This window comes from Anser cygnoides, chromosome 2, assembly GCF_040182565.1.
Source record: "Anser cygnoides isolate HZ-2024a breed goose chromosome 2, Taihu_goose_T2T_genome, whole genome shotgun sequence".
Taxonomy (NCBI): domain Eukaryota; kingdom Metazoa; phylum Chordata; class Aves; order Anseriformes; family Anatidae; genus Anser; species Anser cygnoides.
In genome coordinates this window covers 110,460,698-110,475,293 of record NC_089874.1, presented here as the reverse complement: position 1 = coordinate 110,475,293, position 14,596 = coordinate 110,460,698, and the positions used below count along the sequence as shown (strand labels likewise).

General features: G+C 38.2%; 1 protein-coding gene across 2 annotated transcripts in view; it reads right to left on the bottom strand.

Annotated features, from left to right (window-relative positions):
* Positions 1-402: 402 nt before the first annotated feature.
* LAMA1 (laminin subunit alpha 1) overlaps positions 403-14,596 on the bottom strand; it is a 107,316-nt gene continuing 93,122 nt past the window's right edge. The window contains exons 54-63 of one of the 2 annotated variants that reach the window (XM_048077079.2): positions 13,148-13,299; positions 12,418-12,603; positions 11,778-11,940; positions 10,555-10,667; positions 9,298-9,487; positions 7,125-7,283; positions 5,934-6,087; positions 5,047-5,180; positions 3,745-3,967; positions 403-2,266 (exon numbers count right to left, since the gene is read on the bottom strand). In XM_048077079.2, coding sequence (XP_047933036.2) covers positions 2,106-2,266; positions 3,745-3,967; positions 5,047-5,180; positions 5,934-6,087; positions 7,125-7,283; positions 9,298-9,487; positions 10,555-10,667; positions 11,778-11,940; positions 12,418-12,603; positions 13,148-13,299 — 1,635 coding nt within the window. In that variant the 3' untranslated portion in view covers positions 403-2,105. Of the gene's footprint in view, positions 2,267-3,744; positions 3,968-5,046; positions 5,181-5,933; positions 6,088-7,124; positions 7,284-9,297; positions 9,488-10,554; positions 10,668-11,777; positions 11,941-12,417; positions 12,604-13,147; positions 13,300-14,596 lie in introns of those variants that run through there. The other variant, XR_010829615.1, reaches the window with a different exon arrangement.

Sequence of the window (14,596 nt, the reverse complement as noted above, 5' to 3'; positions counted from 1 at the left end):
CAACACATACAGAGAGAGTATTGCAAGAAATAGGTTTCAGAAACAGAGTAGAATGCTCTAACCTGTTTATTCAGCTAATGTGTGCGTGTGTGCAAATGTGTCTGTGTCTATGTATAATAAAAACTACCTCACTCTCCATTTTCCAGGAAAAACATTTTGGCTTAGAAGTTTAATATTCCAAAGCTTTCTATTATTAATTTCACCTCTCCATTATTCTTTTACATAGATAAAGTGCTCCTCCTTATAAGGGGCAATATTTTGAAATTATCTAAAAATATACATTAAAAGACATATTTGAGGATATGGATTAAACTTCATCCAAACCATGTTGCCTCAATTACTGCTTGTAATGTGAACCTTATTTGATCACATCCTGGGGTTAACAGGCAACAAATACAAACACACTGTTTCAGTTTTTATTTTCAATTGCGTTCCAGTAATGTGTATCTTCTCTGGAAAATAATACAATGCCACTAATCAAAGCAAAATGTTTGCATGTACGTTTCCCTTAAACTCCTTATTATAATGTTAAGTGTTTTGTTGAAGTAAGCCCACGTATTAGTGTTATTTGTACAGCAGATTGTGTCCATTGTATTGTATTCATGTCAAAAATAAAAGCAATAACAACAAAAAAATTCTTCAAAGTGAAACACATGGTTTTCTGATGGAAGCAGGTGACAGAAATTGCAAAAAGGTGTGATGAATCTGTCTCAAAGGCAATTCCGTTGGTATACCACCTGAAAAAGTACACAGAAAGATAAAAGACCACATTCTGCCACATTTGCTTAAGTGGAGCACTTTTGCTTCAGGAGCTTTTCTCTTGGACTACTCCAATGAACAAAACAAAATGACAGTACTTATAATCCTGCCTCACTGAAATCAGCAACAAAGTACTTTAGGTTTCATTGGAGATAGTATTTTTTTTAAAAGCTACCGTAAAATAAGTAGAGCAATATTGACATTGGAAGGAACTGTAAACATGCATGGAAAAAGACAAACAAAATTATGAGGCACAGACAAAAACTCTGCTGGTTCAAAGACAAAAAGGAGAGGGAAGTGACTTGTAAAGAACTACATTTATTATAGACGCATGTGTAAGTACCAGACATGTTTCACCACTGGTCAGTGATCCAGTCAGTTGATGAGTACACATTCTTACTTGAGTCAGATTCAGTGTGTAGCCCCCAAGGTATACTTGAGGAGGTGTATGGAATGGAAGTGTCATTTTAGAAAAAGACACAGACACAATAAGAAAAGAGAGAGAGAACTGCTGTCTGGCCTGTTAACTAGGGCATGGAAGGTGTTCCCTTTCATCCTGTAAGAAATACTGTTTTCCCAAGAAAGATGTATTAGTTCTCTTTGCCAAAATACACAGTTGTTGCCAAACCAGATCCCAATGGTTTCTTCACCAGCACAGCATTTCACATGCTTCTTTGTGCTGGGGAGTTGCTGCTTGTCCTGCAGCTGATCCACCTAAGATAACGTGGCTAATGGGGGACAGGACTGGATATTAAGCAGGAGGAAAAGGGATCAGGGTTACCATATAAACTATAAACAAGAAAATTCTATTAATTAGACTCTGAATTTGATACCTTCAAAATTATGCCATTAGTCTCCTGCTCCCTCTGCTGGCACTTGGACTTTTCACTTCATAACCTTACGGCCCGTTTTCTTCTAATTGAAATATATGGATTGCTGAGCTACATGAAATAATGCAGTTTATTGTAGTTTTATTACATGATCCAACATTATTACCGGTTTATAAAATGACCAAGACACAATAAAATGAAATACTGTCAAGTAATCAAGAGAACACATATTGTAAACACAGATTAATAAAAATTCCCAAAAGAAAAATACCCAATTAATGCCATTAACATTGTAGTAGAGGTATTTGTTGTTTAGAAAAAATCTAGTTAAAATTCAGACATAGAGCTTCTTACTAAAAAAGACGACCTGAGTTGGAAACAACCAGAAAAAAAAAAATCAAAGAGATGCAGGTTCTCACCAAAACCTTCTTTTCATTACAAAATGAGAATGAAAAATAACAGATCAACAAACAAACAAAAAATTAACACTCTAATCCAGACCAGCTTTGCTGCTGTTCAGTGCTCAGCCCCAGGGCAGGAATGAGGAAAGACTCCACGCAGGTCAAAAGCTTTGCTGAAGTCAAACAATTCTGTCTGCTGGCCCTTGTTCATCACGAGGTTCCTCAAACAGCCATGGAATGAGCTCTTGCTCGTGAGACAGTTTTGCTTCACATCACCTGAAAACAAATATCAAATATGTAGAACATATCTCCAATGAACTGAAACAACACAAAGATCCAGGTTACTCTTTAATCGCTTCCCATCCCTCCCAAACGAGACAGAAAAATAAAAACTGAGGAGCACCAAGTTCCATTCACATTTGGACGATCTCAGACATCCCACCATGGACGGGCATTGCTGCCTTCAAGCATGAGCCATGCACTGGGACAACTTATGCAGGAATAAATTGCCTGAGGGGACAACAGGAGATAAGAGTTGGGAAAAGAGAGGAGAAAGCCATTTTACATGTGTCTTCCGAGTAAAAATTGTAGCTGACAGAATATGAAGCAACAGCTGAGCTGTACACCGTCATGGATTCCCTTTGCAAATAAGACGTGGTACAGAGTTCAACTCTTTTTTCTATACAACCTGTGAAAAATTTCACTCTACACTAAGTTCACTCTATAAGACCTATACTAATTAAGATCCAGTTAATTACCGTTAATTCATTTTTCATAAAGAACCAAAACCTTGTCCAACCGAATGCTCTGTAACGTTTTAAGCTATTATCCCTAAAGCTTTCCAAATATTTAAAGGCTGAGTCTGCCCTTCAGATTTCATCACTCTATTTTCACACAAATGGAAAGATCTCAACTGATAAACTGAAACAGCTGTTTTGATGGGCATTTGATGCTATGTTTAAAGGTACAGAATATTAAAAACAATACAAAGCCTACTTAGTAACGATGTGATACTTAAAAGGCTATAAATAAATGTATTTGTATATGCCTACAAGAAGGTTAAGCTCATGATCATCCAAATTCAACCCTCTTAATGAATAACTTATTCTGGCTCAAATTATCAGCTAATGAGTTACACTATTTAAAGATATTCAATTAGATATTTTTTGTGTTACTATCTTTTTATATTACCATCATACTACGACCGACAAGCAGTTAGTTCAGAAGGAAACACACACACATTGAGGGAGATATATGTGCATCTGCTTCAATTTGGCTTCTGCCTGCACAGCCCCTGACATTGAACATTAGCAAAAAATAAAGCAGATAAAAGCACTGTAGAAACCTTACTTAGATGAAAGTAAAGGGAAGCCTTAATATGAATTTGGCTGTAATAGAACCAAATATGAACATACACAGGAAGGATGTTGTTAATCCTGAGAGAGACTGTGAAAGACAAGCCACACGTAGGAAATCCTTCTCATGAACTAAGGAGTCGGTTTGTGTAGGAAAGTAAAATGATTCAGCTGATCTAGCCAACACACACAACAGCTAAATGCATTCCTCCACAAAGACAGAACACACAAATATTAATATGCTGTGACCTCAGTGACAATGTGAAAAATGGTAAGTATGTTTTATAACTCAATCATGAACTTTATGACTCTGAGCGAGAGGGGTTGGGGGAGCCGGTTCTTATGAGAGAGTGAGCACACAGGAGGGAGAGTAGGAAAAAGAAATATTATTGTACCTACCAGGATAACCTCCAACATAAATGGGATTGTTTGTGTCTGCAGATGTTGACTGAACGTAGGGATTATCAGTTTGAACCAAATTCCCATCAATTATCAGTGAAATACGATGTTTGCTTTTGTTTGCTTGAAGCCTGTGCCATTTTCCATCACATAAACCATTTGTGACTCCTGGTTCATACGTAGCTGTTATTCTGCCAGCTCCATTGTTGACATGGAATAAAACCTGTATAAACAGCCAGATGCCAAGAAAGATATAAAGTAAGAATAGAAGAACTAATTTCTCTAGATAAAAAAAAAATCGTGCTGGTGCAGAGATTTTCATTTTAATAAATGCTTGGTAATTATGCAAAGCTAATGTTTACTTTGATAGATAGAGTATGAGTCCTTACTGAAGTATCTTAAAAATCTAATAGACTTAGATCCATCCATGCAGTGATCTGTTGCTTAGCTTTGTATACTTGGGATTTCAATGTTTCTTACAAATACAATCAAATCCTTTTCTCAGAGAAGCTGAGACTTAAGATCTGAAAGATGATCCACTGTATCTAGTTGAAGGGAAAGAGAATGAACTGAAAGCACTTATCACTGCCAATACGTGTATTGATTCATGACTTTATTTTTCAAAGCAGTAGATGTTTCCTCAGCTCTGTGGTAAGGATTAATATGTAAATATCAACAGAGAAAGTACATCCCACAGAAGCAGTTATATTTAATGCTGTCTCTTGCTAGGAAGCGTTGAATAAAAAATGAGCTATTTCTGAGAAAAGAAAATACTTAAGAGCAATCAAATATGCATTTTTTACTGCAGGAGATGAGTGGTGTACTACGTATTGATTGTTAAAAGGTTTATGGAACATAACGGCCAGTGGATTTAGAGTTAATTGCCCTAAGTATTGCTCATGAATATTGAAGAAGAGATTACAAAACAGGGTGTTGTGTACATGCAAGAATATGCTTAATAAGGACAAGTTTAGCTCTATGGCAGAAAAAGCATTAAACTGCAAGACAGGAATATATTCAGTCTAACATACAAATTATCTAGTACGGGAGGTCACAGTGGCTGCAGGTTAACATAAATTAAAATTAAAAAGGAAAAAGTTCCAGTGACTTCTGCTAATCTCACATTTTATCATGATGATGATGAGAAACCTTGAGACTGACCTCTGGGGATTTGGTTCTGACATTTTGCCTCCATCACATTTCACTGGTGTCTATTTAGTGCTACCCAACAGCCCAGCAGTTCAAGCCTCTCACATTTAAGCAAGCCTTGTGAAATGAGTATGCCAGCACAGGGCAGCCTACCTTGCCATTTACAATCTCCAGTCCAATGGCATCAACCTTAGCACTGCTGACTCCAAGGAGAACACCATTCATGGCTGTTGTACGAAACTCAAGTGTGATGTTCACATCAGACCGGACTTTGTAACCTTCTCTATCTGAAAAAGAGTTATAAGCTTCTAATAAAAGATTTGTAAACCACAGTACAAAGTAGCATTCATACATGTTCACTAAAAGGCCTAAAAAGCATGTTAATTAGTTTGTTGGGATATGATCTTGTAGAAACTCTGTAAAGTTTTTCCAAAGTAATTTGTCCAAAGTCAAAATTCACATTTTGGAAAAGATAAATTTCCAATTTTTGTTTTCTTTTATTCATGTAGATTTAATATATTCTATCTCATTTGCTGCAGAAACAGTAAAGAGTGCAAATTAATATAATGCTTCATATTATTTGACAATTCCCCTACATCTTTTTTGTCTCAATTCACTTTACAGACCTCAACATAATATCATGAACATAGATATTCTTAGCTGCTGAAGAAAGAGATAGTTTGTTTCTTTCCCCCAAATCATTAGCACTGGAGTGCTGCATCCAGGTCTGGAGCACTCAGAACCAGAAAGATGTGGATCTGTTAGAGTGGGCCCCAGAGAAGGGACACAAAGACGGTCAGAGGGCTGGGGCACCTCCTTTTCCAACCTGAGCCATTTTAGGATTCTATGATTAGGTCCTTCACTTGTGGAAGATCACCCTTTGCAAAAATGGCCACTTGTGGACATATGGATTGAGCAACTCAGTTAGAAATACATATGCAGGGCAAATTAATTACATATATTTTCAGCAAGGCCTAAAAGCAGTATGTTTTCATTACCATTAATTCAATAAGGTACTACTTCCATTTAATGATACTTACAAAGAGCAGCAAAACCACTTCCATCAAAGAAAGTCCCTTCCTGCACTGTGACATAGCATTTATTCACAGCAAAGATGGAGACAGGGCTCTCCTTGTCCAATTGCTTACTGTTGATGGTCATACTGCCAATGCAGGCAGGAATACTGTGAGTCACCTAGGCATATTGAAATGCTAGAGTTAATGCATAATAAAAACTTCTCCTATGGTCTTTTAGTGATTTACCTGGTGTTACCATAAATTAAAAATTCTTTCAACAAAACACATCAATATCTAAAATATTTACATAATTACATTTCTAGTTATTATATTTATTTATATAAGGTTTCAAATGTACACAATGTATTATGGAAGCAAAACAAATATTGTATAGGAACACGGTATACACTCTTTATAATGTACAGAAAGAATTGCGTTTGCTTGAATTCGAGCAGGGATATACCCTATGGTTAAAGACATTTCAAACGTCTCAATAAATTAACATATAAATCAAGATTTTCTAAGACACTGTGCAAGTACATATCACCAGAGTTCTATCCAGCAGTAAGATTCATTTGAATGTCTCTCTGTCACTGTTTTCAGCAATTGCAGACTCAAAGTATTAAAATATTTGTTATCCCTACTATGCAATTAGAAAGCAAGGGTGAAGAAAGTACATGTAGGAATTGAGAAATACTGCTATTGATGCCAGACTCCTCCCTAAGATAAAGGGTTGCACAAGGAGGAAGGTGACAAAAAAATACATTTTAAAAGCATGGATGCTTTACTCTCCGGCAGCTAATCCCAGCCTTTTAGATATTTAAGTCCCAGTTCTTAGTTGAACCCAAAGGATTTAGGTACTAAAGTTTTTGAGGTTCTAGGTCATATTTTTCTCTTCTAGTATTAAACATGTTATATTCTTCATCTGTTTTCAACAAAGAGATTGATAGTAGAAGAAATCCATTAAGAGCTATTAATAAAACACAAGGCTAGAACCTCTAGCTAGAATCAGTAAGCCATAGAAAGCTGGAAAGATTTGTATTTGGTAAAGGGTCATAACTTTCTTTGTTGTTTCTTTCTTTGTTGTTTTCACACACACACACACACCCCTCGGAGACAGGATACTGAATCAGATGAGTTTGATGCAGTACACCCGTTCTAATATTGCCTACTGTCAGACAACAACAGCCCTTGCCCCTCCTCAAACCTTCTTACATTCCCAAGATTCTTCGCCACATAGTCTAAGGGGAGTCCTCCCACGTAGAGCTTTCCCTCCACATCCAAAGTGCTGCCATCTCCCAGGGCACTGACTGATACCAATTCATGTCCATCCACAATGATGATACCTTTTCTTTTAGCGTATTCTGTCTTTATCTGAAAAAAAAAAAAAAAAAAAAAAGAGAGAGCATGAAAACAGTAAGCTGAATCAGTCACCTAGTCATCGTTTGCCAAAAAAGCACGAAAGACAATTTTTAAAGGTTAGTTTGCTTTGATGTACTATACCGAGGCACCCTCTTGAAATTCGCTGAGGCTGAGTTGCATTTCAGAATGCAACTAAGCAGCTAAACTGCTTTCTTGCCTCCCCAAGGGCCTACACTGATTGTGTGTTGGTCTGCACAAGTTTTTCAATGTCTTCACAATTAATATTTAAAATGACTGGTTTATTGCTTTAGGATATGAGTACATAACTGAGTTTGAAAAGTGGAGTTCTGTGCTAGTCTGCAAGATTGTCCTGCCCACCAGCTGAGCCATCTTAGGAGTGTGCACTTCGGAGAGCTATGCTGCAGTTTTATGATGTGCAGTGATGAATTTGCTATGACCAAAAAGCTGTCCAGTCCTGTCTATCTTGTTCATTCATGCCCCTGTGCCTTCCTTGCACTAAAACAGTTACTCACATGCAGATGAGGTAATTGATTTGAAGTCAGATAACCATTTACTCTTCCCCAGTTACCTGTAGCCACACTCAGAATCCTAATCAGGTTCAACATGAGGTTTCATGAACATTTGTGTTGGTAAGGGGATAAAGCACTAGCAGTGGTAATAATGAGCACATGACAGAACAGAAAGAAAAAGTACTTATTTTGGCAGCAATGCATGCTAGCTTAAATTGACTGTACAACTACTGCAATAATCATCCTCAGCTTTGAAATGGTGTGACAGCCTTAATCTCACAAAAAGGTTCATGTTTTTATGCTATTTGTAGTAAAGGTAGGTCAGCAGACCTCTCATACAGCACCTGTTCATCTCTTATAAAGGGGATAATGTGAGTATGAGGTTTTATGTAGGTATATTTAATTTTAAACAAGCAACTGTAAATCCCAGAGTGTTTTTCCCTTCAGGGTAGGCAGCAGAGCTTATCTGTGATATCTCTCTCTGACAGAAGTTCATGTTTGCTTTCTTTATGGTAGTTTTTGCTGTTTGTTATTCTACTGCTTATATACAAAAATAGAAATAAGAAAGGTGAAAATAGAAAGGTGAAAATTCAGTGTCATCAATCACCTTGTCCCAGAGAAGCCACTTCCTGGGGTTAAGGCACCACATATGGACAAGCAAAGGGAAGCTTAGAAGGATGAATATTGTCATCCTCATCTGCCCTAAGGAAAACTCGTGTGGTGAGAGTTGCTTTTAAAACTTATGCAGACATCACAGACATTTCTTGCAAAGAAAGCCAGAGCCAACAGTCAGTGGGTTGCTCAGAGGTACTGGGCTGACACAGGCTAATGCAGGGCATCTGTACAGAAGGCCGTGCATGTTACATATTACCTGAAATTTATAGCTATAATTTCTCCCAAAACTCTCCTTATGGCCAAGTCCTCTCCTTCCAACTTCCGTTTATTCCAAATATCTACCTTTCTCTTGTTGCATCAACCAAGGCAAGGAAAGAGTGCTTCCCCATTCACACTAGCCATATGCTCAAGTGCTCATGATGTGAGCACCTATGATGTGCTCAGGTATTAAAGTGATAAGTGGGAGAAAGGAGAAACTGTGCACCCACAAATCCTTTTCATTCTGTCCCACAGTAAATTGTAGGTTTTTGGTGGCACAGTGCATGGAAAGCTCTCTGTGGAAAAGATCAGAGTTTCTAAACCTTTCTGTTGGTTTCTTCTCCAGTGAAGATGACTACTCTGTTTAAAACACAATGGGTAAACTATTTTATTCCCGATTATTTAACCTGAGATACTTGACAGTAATTGGCTACTGGAATCGATGCATAATGAGAATTTTAAATGGAAGTAATTATACTCAAATACAGTTATCTGTATGGTTTAATGACTGGGTTAAATCCTGTTTGCCCTTCAAGACAGAAATTGCACAGGAAAGGAAGTGAAAAGCCATCCAAGTAACACCAGGGAAGAGAAAATGGAGTACAAGATCAGTGACTACCTACCGTATGCCATTTTCCATCATTGACAACAGCAGGGTGAAATGCTACTGCTTTTCCTCTGCCTAGATCAAATGAGAAATAGAGCTGTCCCCCATGAAGCTGTAGGGCTGCATAATCAACCTGGTTCTGGTGAGCCATGTAGTAAATCAGGCCACTGGAGGCAAAGGTTCTGAGATTCAGCTGGACAGAAAGCCTAGACGACAAAAATTCAGTGTTACTGACAGATACTTTTTTCTGCATCGATAAAAATCTTCTCTGGAGGCAGAGAACAGCCTCAACCAATTTATTTTTAAGAAAGGACGTTTTTTATTACAAAGGCCAGAGAAGTAAAATTTGCATTGTATTCTATGAAAGCATGACCTATAATGTATTTCATAATACAAATCAGTGCTGTACCTGTTAGAAATGCAAAAAGAACTTGTCACACACTGAGCTGGGTTTTAAGAGGGATGGGCTCAGCTGTTTGCAACTGCAGGCTTGCCCATTGCCCCAAGGAAGGAACAAATTCCATTATTTTTAGCCAGACTTGCTGGAATATAAATGGGAAGAGTAAGAACAGAGGGAACCTTAAAGGTTCTAGTCTTTGGGTCCCCAAAAGCTATTTATGGAGCAGGCATTTATTATGGAGACACCAGGTTAGGACTGCATAGCTTCAACCCTCTGCAATGTTCTTATATTTGGTAGCTAAGAAGAAAAAAAGTTCTTTTCTTTTTGCATGCAGGGGCTTCCTAAGCTGAAAGAAGCATACACAATTGGCTTTCAGGCTGTGATTTGTGGACCTCAAACAAATGAGCCTGGCAAAGAAAGGCTAACACAGATAAGTCTCAAGAGTGATTCTTCTCAGTAGTCTTATCTTCTTTGGTGGCCTGGGGAGTAAAGCAGACATAGAAGGTACAATTGCAGAAAATCCAGAGGAGAGGGCAAGGTGTTATCTGCATCACCCAAAGAAGTAGGGAACAGCTGAGGTCTGAATATGGAAAACGGAAATCCAAAATGCTTACAAGACATACAATAGGGCTCTTAATTCTGAAGGAAAAAAAAAAAAAAGCAGAACTATGATAAACTCATAATCACAAACGTGTTAGGGACATACTAATTATGATGCAGTGGTTGTGATACCTTCTTCCATGAGGAACTCACAGAAATTGAGGCAAGGTGCACGTTCAAAACTCATAATTCTGCATGAAAACCATCATCCCACTTCTTGTAGCTCAATACAAGATAACACAGGTGTGCATGCATGATTCGGGAGATACTCACTTCTTCCTGACAGTAGACTGATTGAAGAGCAGTGTCAAGTGGCTGCCTTTGGCAAGTCCAAACTGACGGGCACCTTGAACATGATCAGGCAGCTCATCTTTTGCACATACTACCTGTTAATGAAAGGACTTCATTAAGAATAGTATCAGCTGTTTGCCAGCAATGCTGGATGACAGTGCTCCCATGCTGAACTTCATAAGAAACAAAACAGAGCCACATGATAACCACAAAGCAGAGAGTAACATCAATTAGTTAAACTCCTAATCCTTTCAAGCTAACATTAGTCTCAGAGATAACTAGTAGTAATGATTAAGCTATGTCTCATGGATAACACTGGCCTTTTCTATTGAGAAATGATTATAGTTTGAAATGTATTCATTCACTTTTCTCTTAATTGATAGCCCTTTTGATAACGAATGCTCGAAGATGGAGTAGAATTTCAGTGAAAATCTTATGGACTTAGTAGAAATATTTTCCCACTTAGCGAGGATGCACATTTTTGTTATGATTTCGGGAATAAAAAGCTGAGTAACAGAGCACAAGCCAAAGCTATACTTTAGCTCTAAGAAGGACAGCTTGTTTCTTTTTATAGCCACAGTTGTATGAAATACATAAAATCCTGCTTTCTTTTGCCACAGAAAAATGATTTCAAGATGCTCTGGAAACACTTCATCATAAAGATGTGCAGCTGCAGAAGGAGAGATGAAATGCTGCCTTCTCTCTTGGGAACAGGGACTGTGTGAGAGGAAACAGGTGCCAAGCGAGCTGTATTCAGACGCTGTGTCTCTATAATGGTTTGTGCCTTGTCCTTGACACAGACCAGAGACTATATGTGTGTGACCAGGAAAATGTGAATGCTAAATTGCACAGCTAATGCAGACCTCAGCATGGTGTCATTTTGGCAGGAACACACTAAAGATAATAGTTACTGTCAAGTCCTTCTGCTGAGGGATTATCACTCCACTTTTCTTTTTAGTGTTGCTGCCTGAACAATGATAAACCTAACTACATTTCCCTTTCAAAAGACCTGCTATACACAGGTTTATATTGCAATTTTTCATAGGAAATAATCAATTCAAATTCACATTCGTTGACCCTCTACATACCATAGAAGAAGCAAATATATACAGCCCATATTTTGAAGATTCTCCACAAAGCTAAAATGCAGCTTTCACCTGAGTACTTTCCTAGAAGAGGCAATAGAGACTTGTTGTAATACATACTTTTTTTGAATCTGTAAGAGGCCTCAGGGGAACTGGTAAAGCCTGAACTTCAGGTTGAATATCAATGTCTTCTAGCTTTATGGCTGGTTTAGGCTTCTCTGACAAAAAGCAGCTGTCCATATCCACATATTCATACTTCATGGAAGTGGTGAAATCCAAAAGTCTGTGTTTTAAAAAGCAATACTTTAAAAAGTGAAATCCCAAATCCCTACATTTTACAAGCACAAGGAGAGTATTTTACAAGGTCTTTCACTAGTAAAAGGAGGAAAAAAAAAAAAAAGCAGCAGCATGCTGGCACAAGGAGACTGAAAATAGTCAAATAATCTGTCCATATAACAATATTCATAGAAAATATTTGTGGAAGACTATTTTATCTATGAATGCAGATGAAACTATAGTAGAGGGTTGCATTTTGTGCATTATCTATATACACGTTAAAGACATTACTAATGTTATTTGGAAATGTAGCTGGTAATACTCAGTATTAATTTTCTGCATGTTTTGATAACAGATCATTAGCATAATGCTTGTCTCATGTTAAAAAACAGACAAATGGGTAATTTCATTACAACAATTACAAACTACAATTACTAATTACTGTACAGTTTTCCAAAACGTGGCAGTTACCACTCTGACTTACTCCTTGTTAAAAATAAGATTGCTGATACAGCCACGAAAGGAGCCAGTTATTTTTAGCCCTAAGAAGCCTTCTCCTGCTGGAATGCCACCAGCGTAGAAGTTGGAAATATTCATGGGACTCATTTCTGCTGATGAACCAAGCCTCAGTTCTGAAGGGGTACTTTCATCCACTTGTACAGTTATGATCCTAAAAAGATAAAGTAGAAAAACATTCAACAAGGGCCTCAGACATTCTTATTCAAATCAACAATATTCCTTTTACCCTCAGAAATGTCCTGTTCTAAGGAATAAAGGTTTCATAACTTTGGTAATCCTTTCAATGCCTAAAACAAACAAACAAACAAAAAAGAACAAAACAACAAAAAAAAACAGAAGACCTTCAGTAGATAATTTTTAACATGTAGAGTTTTGTTGAGTATCTTTCTAAGCTATTTTGAGAGATATATTTCTAAGTTATTTTGATAGCTGTATTTTTTCTAATACTATTTAGCATCTTCACTCAAGTGGCCCAAGCTGTCTGGAGATTTCGAGTGCTTTTAAATACAATTTAATCCCTGGCTGTGTGCTGTATATAATTACCATATCAATCAGAACACCTCCATTAACAGCAGAAAAAACACAATTTTGATTATTTCACCTAATGATCAAGCAAAGGCAGTTCCTCAGAGAGTGCAGTGAACTGACAATGGCATACAATAATTAAACAGGTAGAACTGTTCAGTCACATGTACCTCTTATTCCGAATTAGGATGAGAGAGTGTTCTTGTCCATCACTGTACGTTCCATTAGCAGACTGAAGAATTACTTTTCTAGTACTTGTTCTATCTCCAGCATTAATATGCACTGCAAGATGACCATCAACCAGCATGATGGAAAAGAAGGGCTGTGGATTTAATCAGAGGATTATTTTTTTTAAACGCAACTCAATTTCCTGTCACTCATTCAACGTTTATTAAATAGAACATAGTTTGGACAAACTTACCTCCAACTTTGCTGTAAACAAACTTTAATGAAACTCAAAGACTAGAAGGTATACATTTGGTACCTCACAGAGTTCAAAGTTTTCTAACAGGAGACATGAAAGCTGAAAATTTCTCTGGTCACTATAAAAATTCAGGTAAAAAAAATAAAGTCTTTTGTTTGTATACATATCTTTATTAGAGGAAGGAAATAGAAAGGGGCAGGTATTCCTACTAACACTTTGTCCTTGGATTCTAGGAGCGTTAAAACAGCCCTCCAGGTATGAGTTCATCGTTCATCTCAAATGCTTCACTAACTGACTTCTGACTAACAGAAGTGGAAAGTAATACACAGTGTGTCGTTCACATACAGATTTTTTGTTCCAAAGGTATTCTGGGTCTTTGCAACAGGTCTCTGCTAACTGATCCTTCAATCATCTAGTTTCAATCCCCCTGCCCTGGACATGGATACCACCCACTAGATCAGGTTGCCCGGGACCTCTTCCAACCTGACCTTCAACACTTCCAGGGATAGGGCATCCACAGCTTCTCTGGGCAACCTGTACCAGTGCCTCACCACCCTCTGAGTGAAGAATTTCTTTCTAATATCTAATCTAAATCTCCCTTCTTTTACTTTATAAACATTTACATTTATAAAAATTCCCCCTTGTCCAGTAATTATCTGCCTGGATAAAAAGTTGCTCTCCATCCTTTTTATAAGACCCCTTTAAATACTGAAAGGCCACAATGAGGTCTCCCCAGATCCTTCTCTCTTTCAGGCTGAACACCCCCAGCTCTCTCAACCTTTCTTCATAGAAGAGGTGCTCCAGCCCTCTGAGCGTCCTCATGGCCCTCCTCTGGACCCGCTCTAACAGCCCCACGTCCTTCTTGTGCTGGGGGCCCCAGACCTGGATGCAGCACTCCAGGTGGGGCCTCACAAGGGCAGAGCAGAGGGGGACAGTCACCTCCCTCGCCCTGCTGACCACTCCTCTGGTGATGCAGCCCAGGACGCAGTTGGCCTTCTGGGCTGCAGGCACACACTGCTGCCTCATGTCAAGCTTTTTGTCCACCAGAACCCCCAAGTCCTTCTCTGCAGGGCTGCACTCAATGGGCTCTTCTCCCAGTCTGTGCTCATCTCTGGGATTGCCCTGACCCAGGTGCAGCACCTTTCTCTTGGCCTTGCTGAACCTCGTTAAGTTCACATGGGCCTACTTCTCCAGC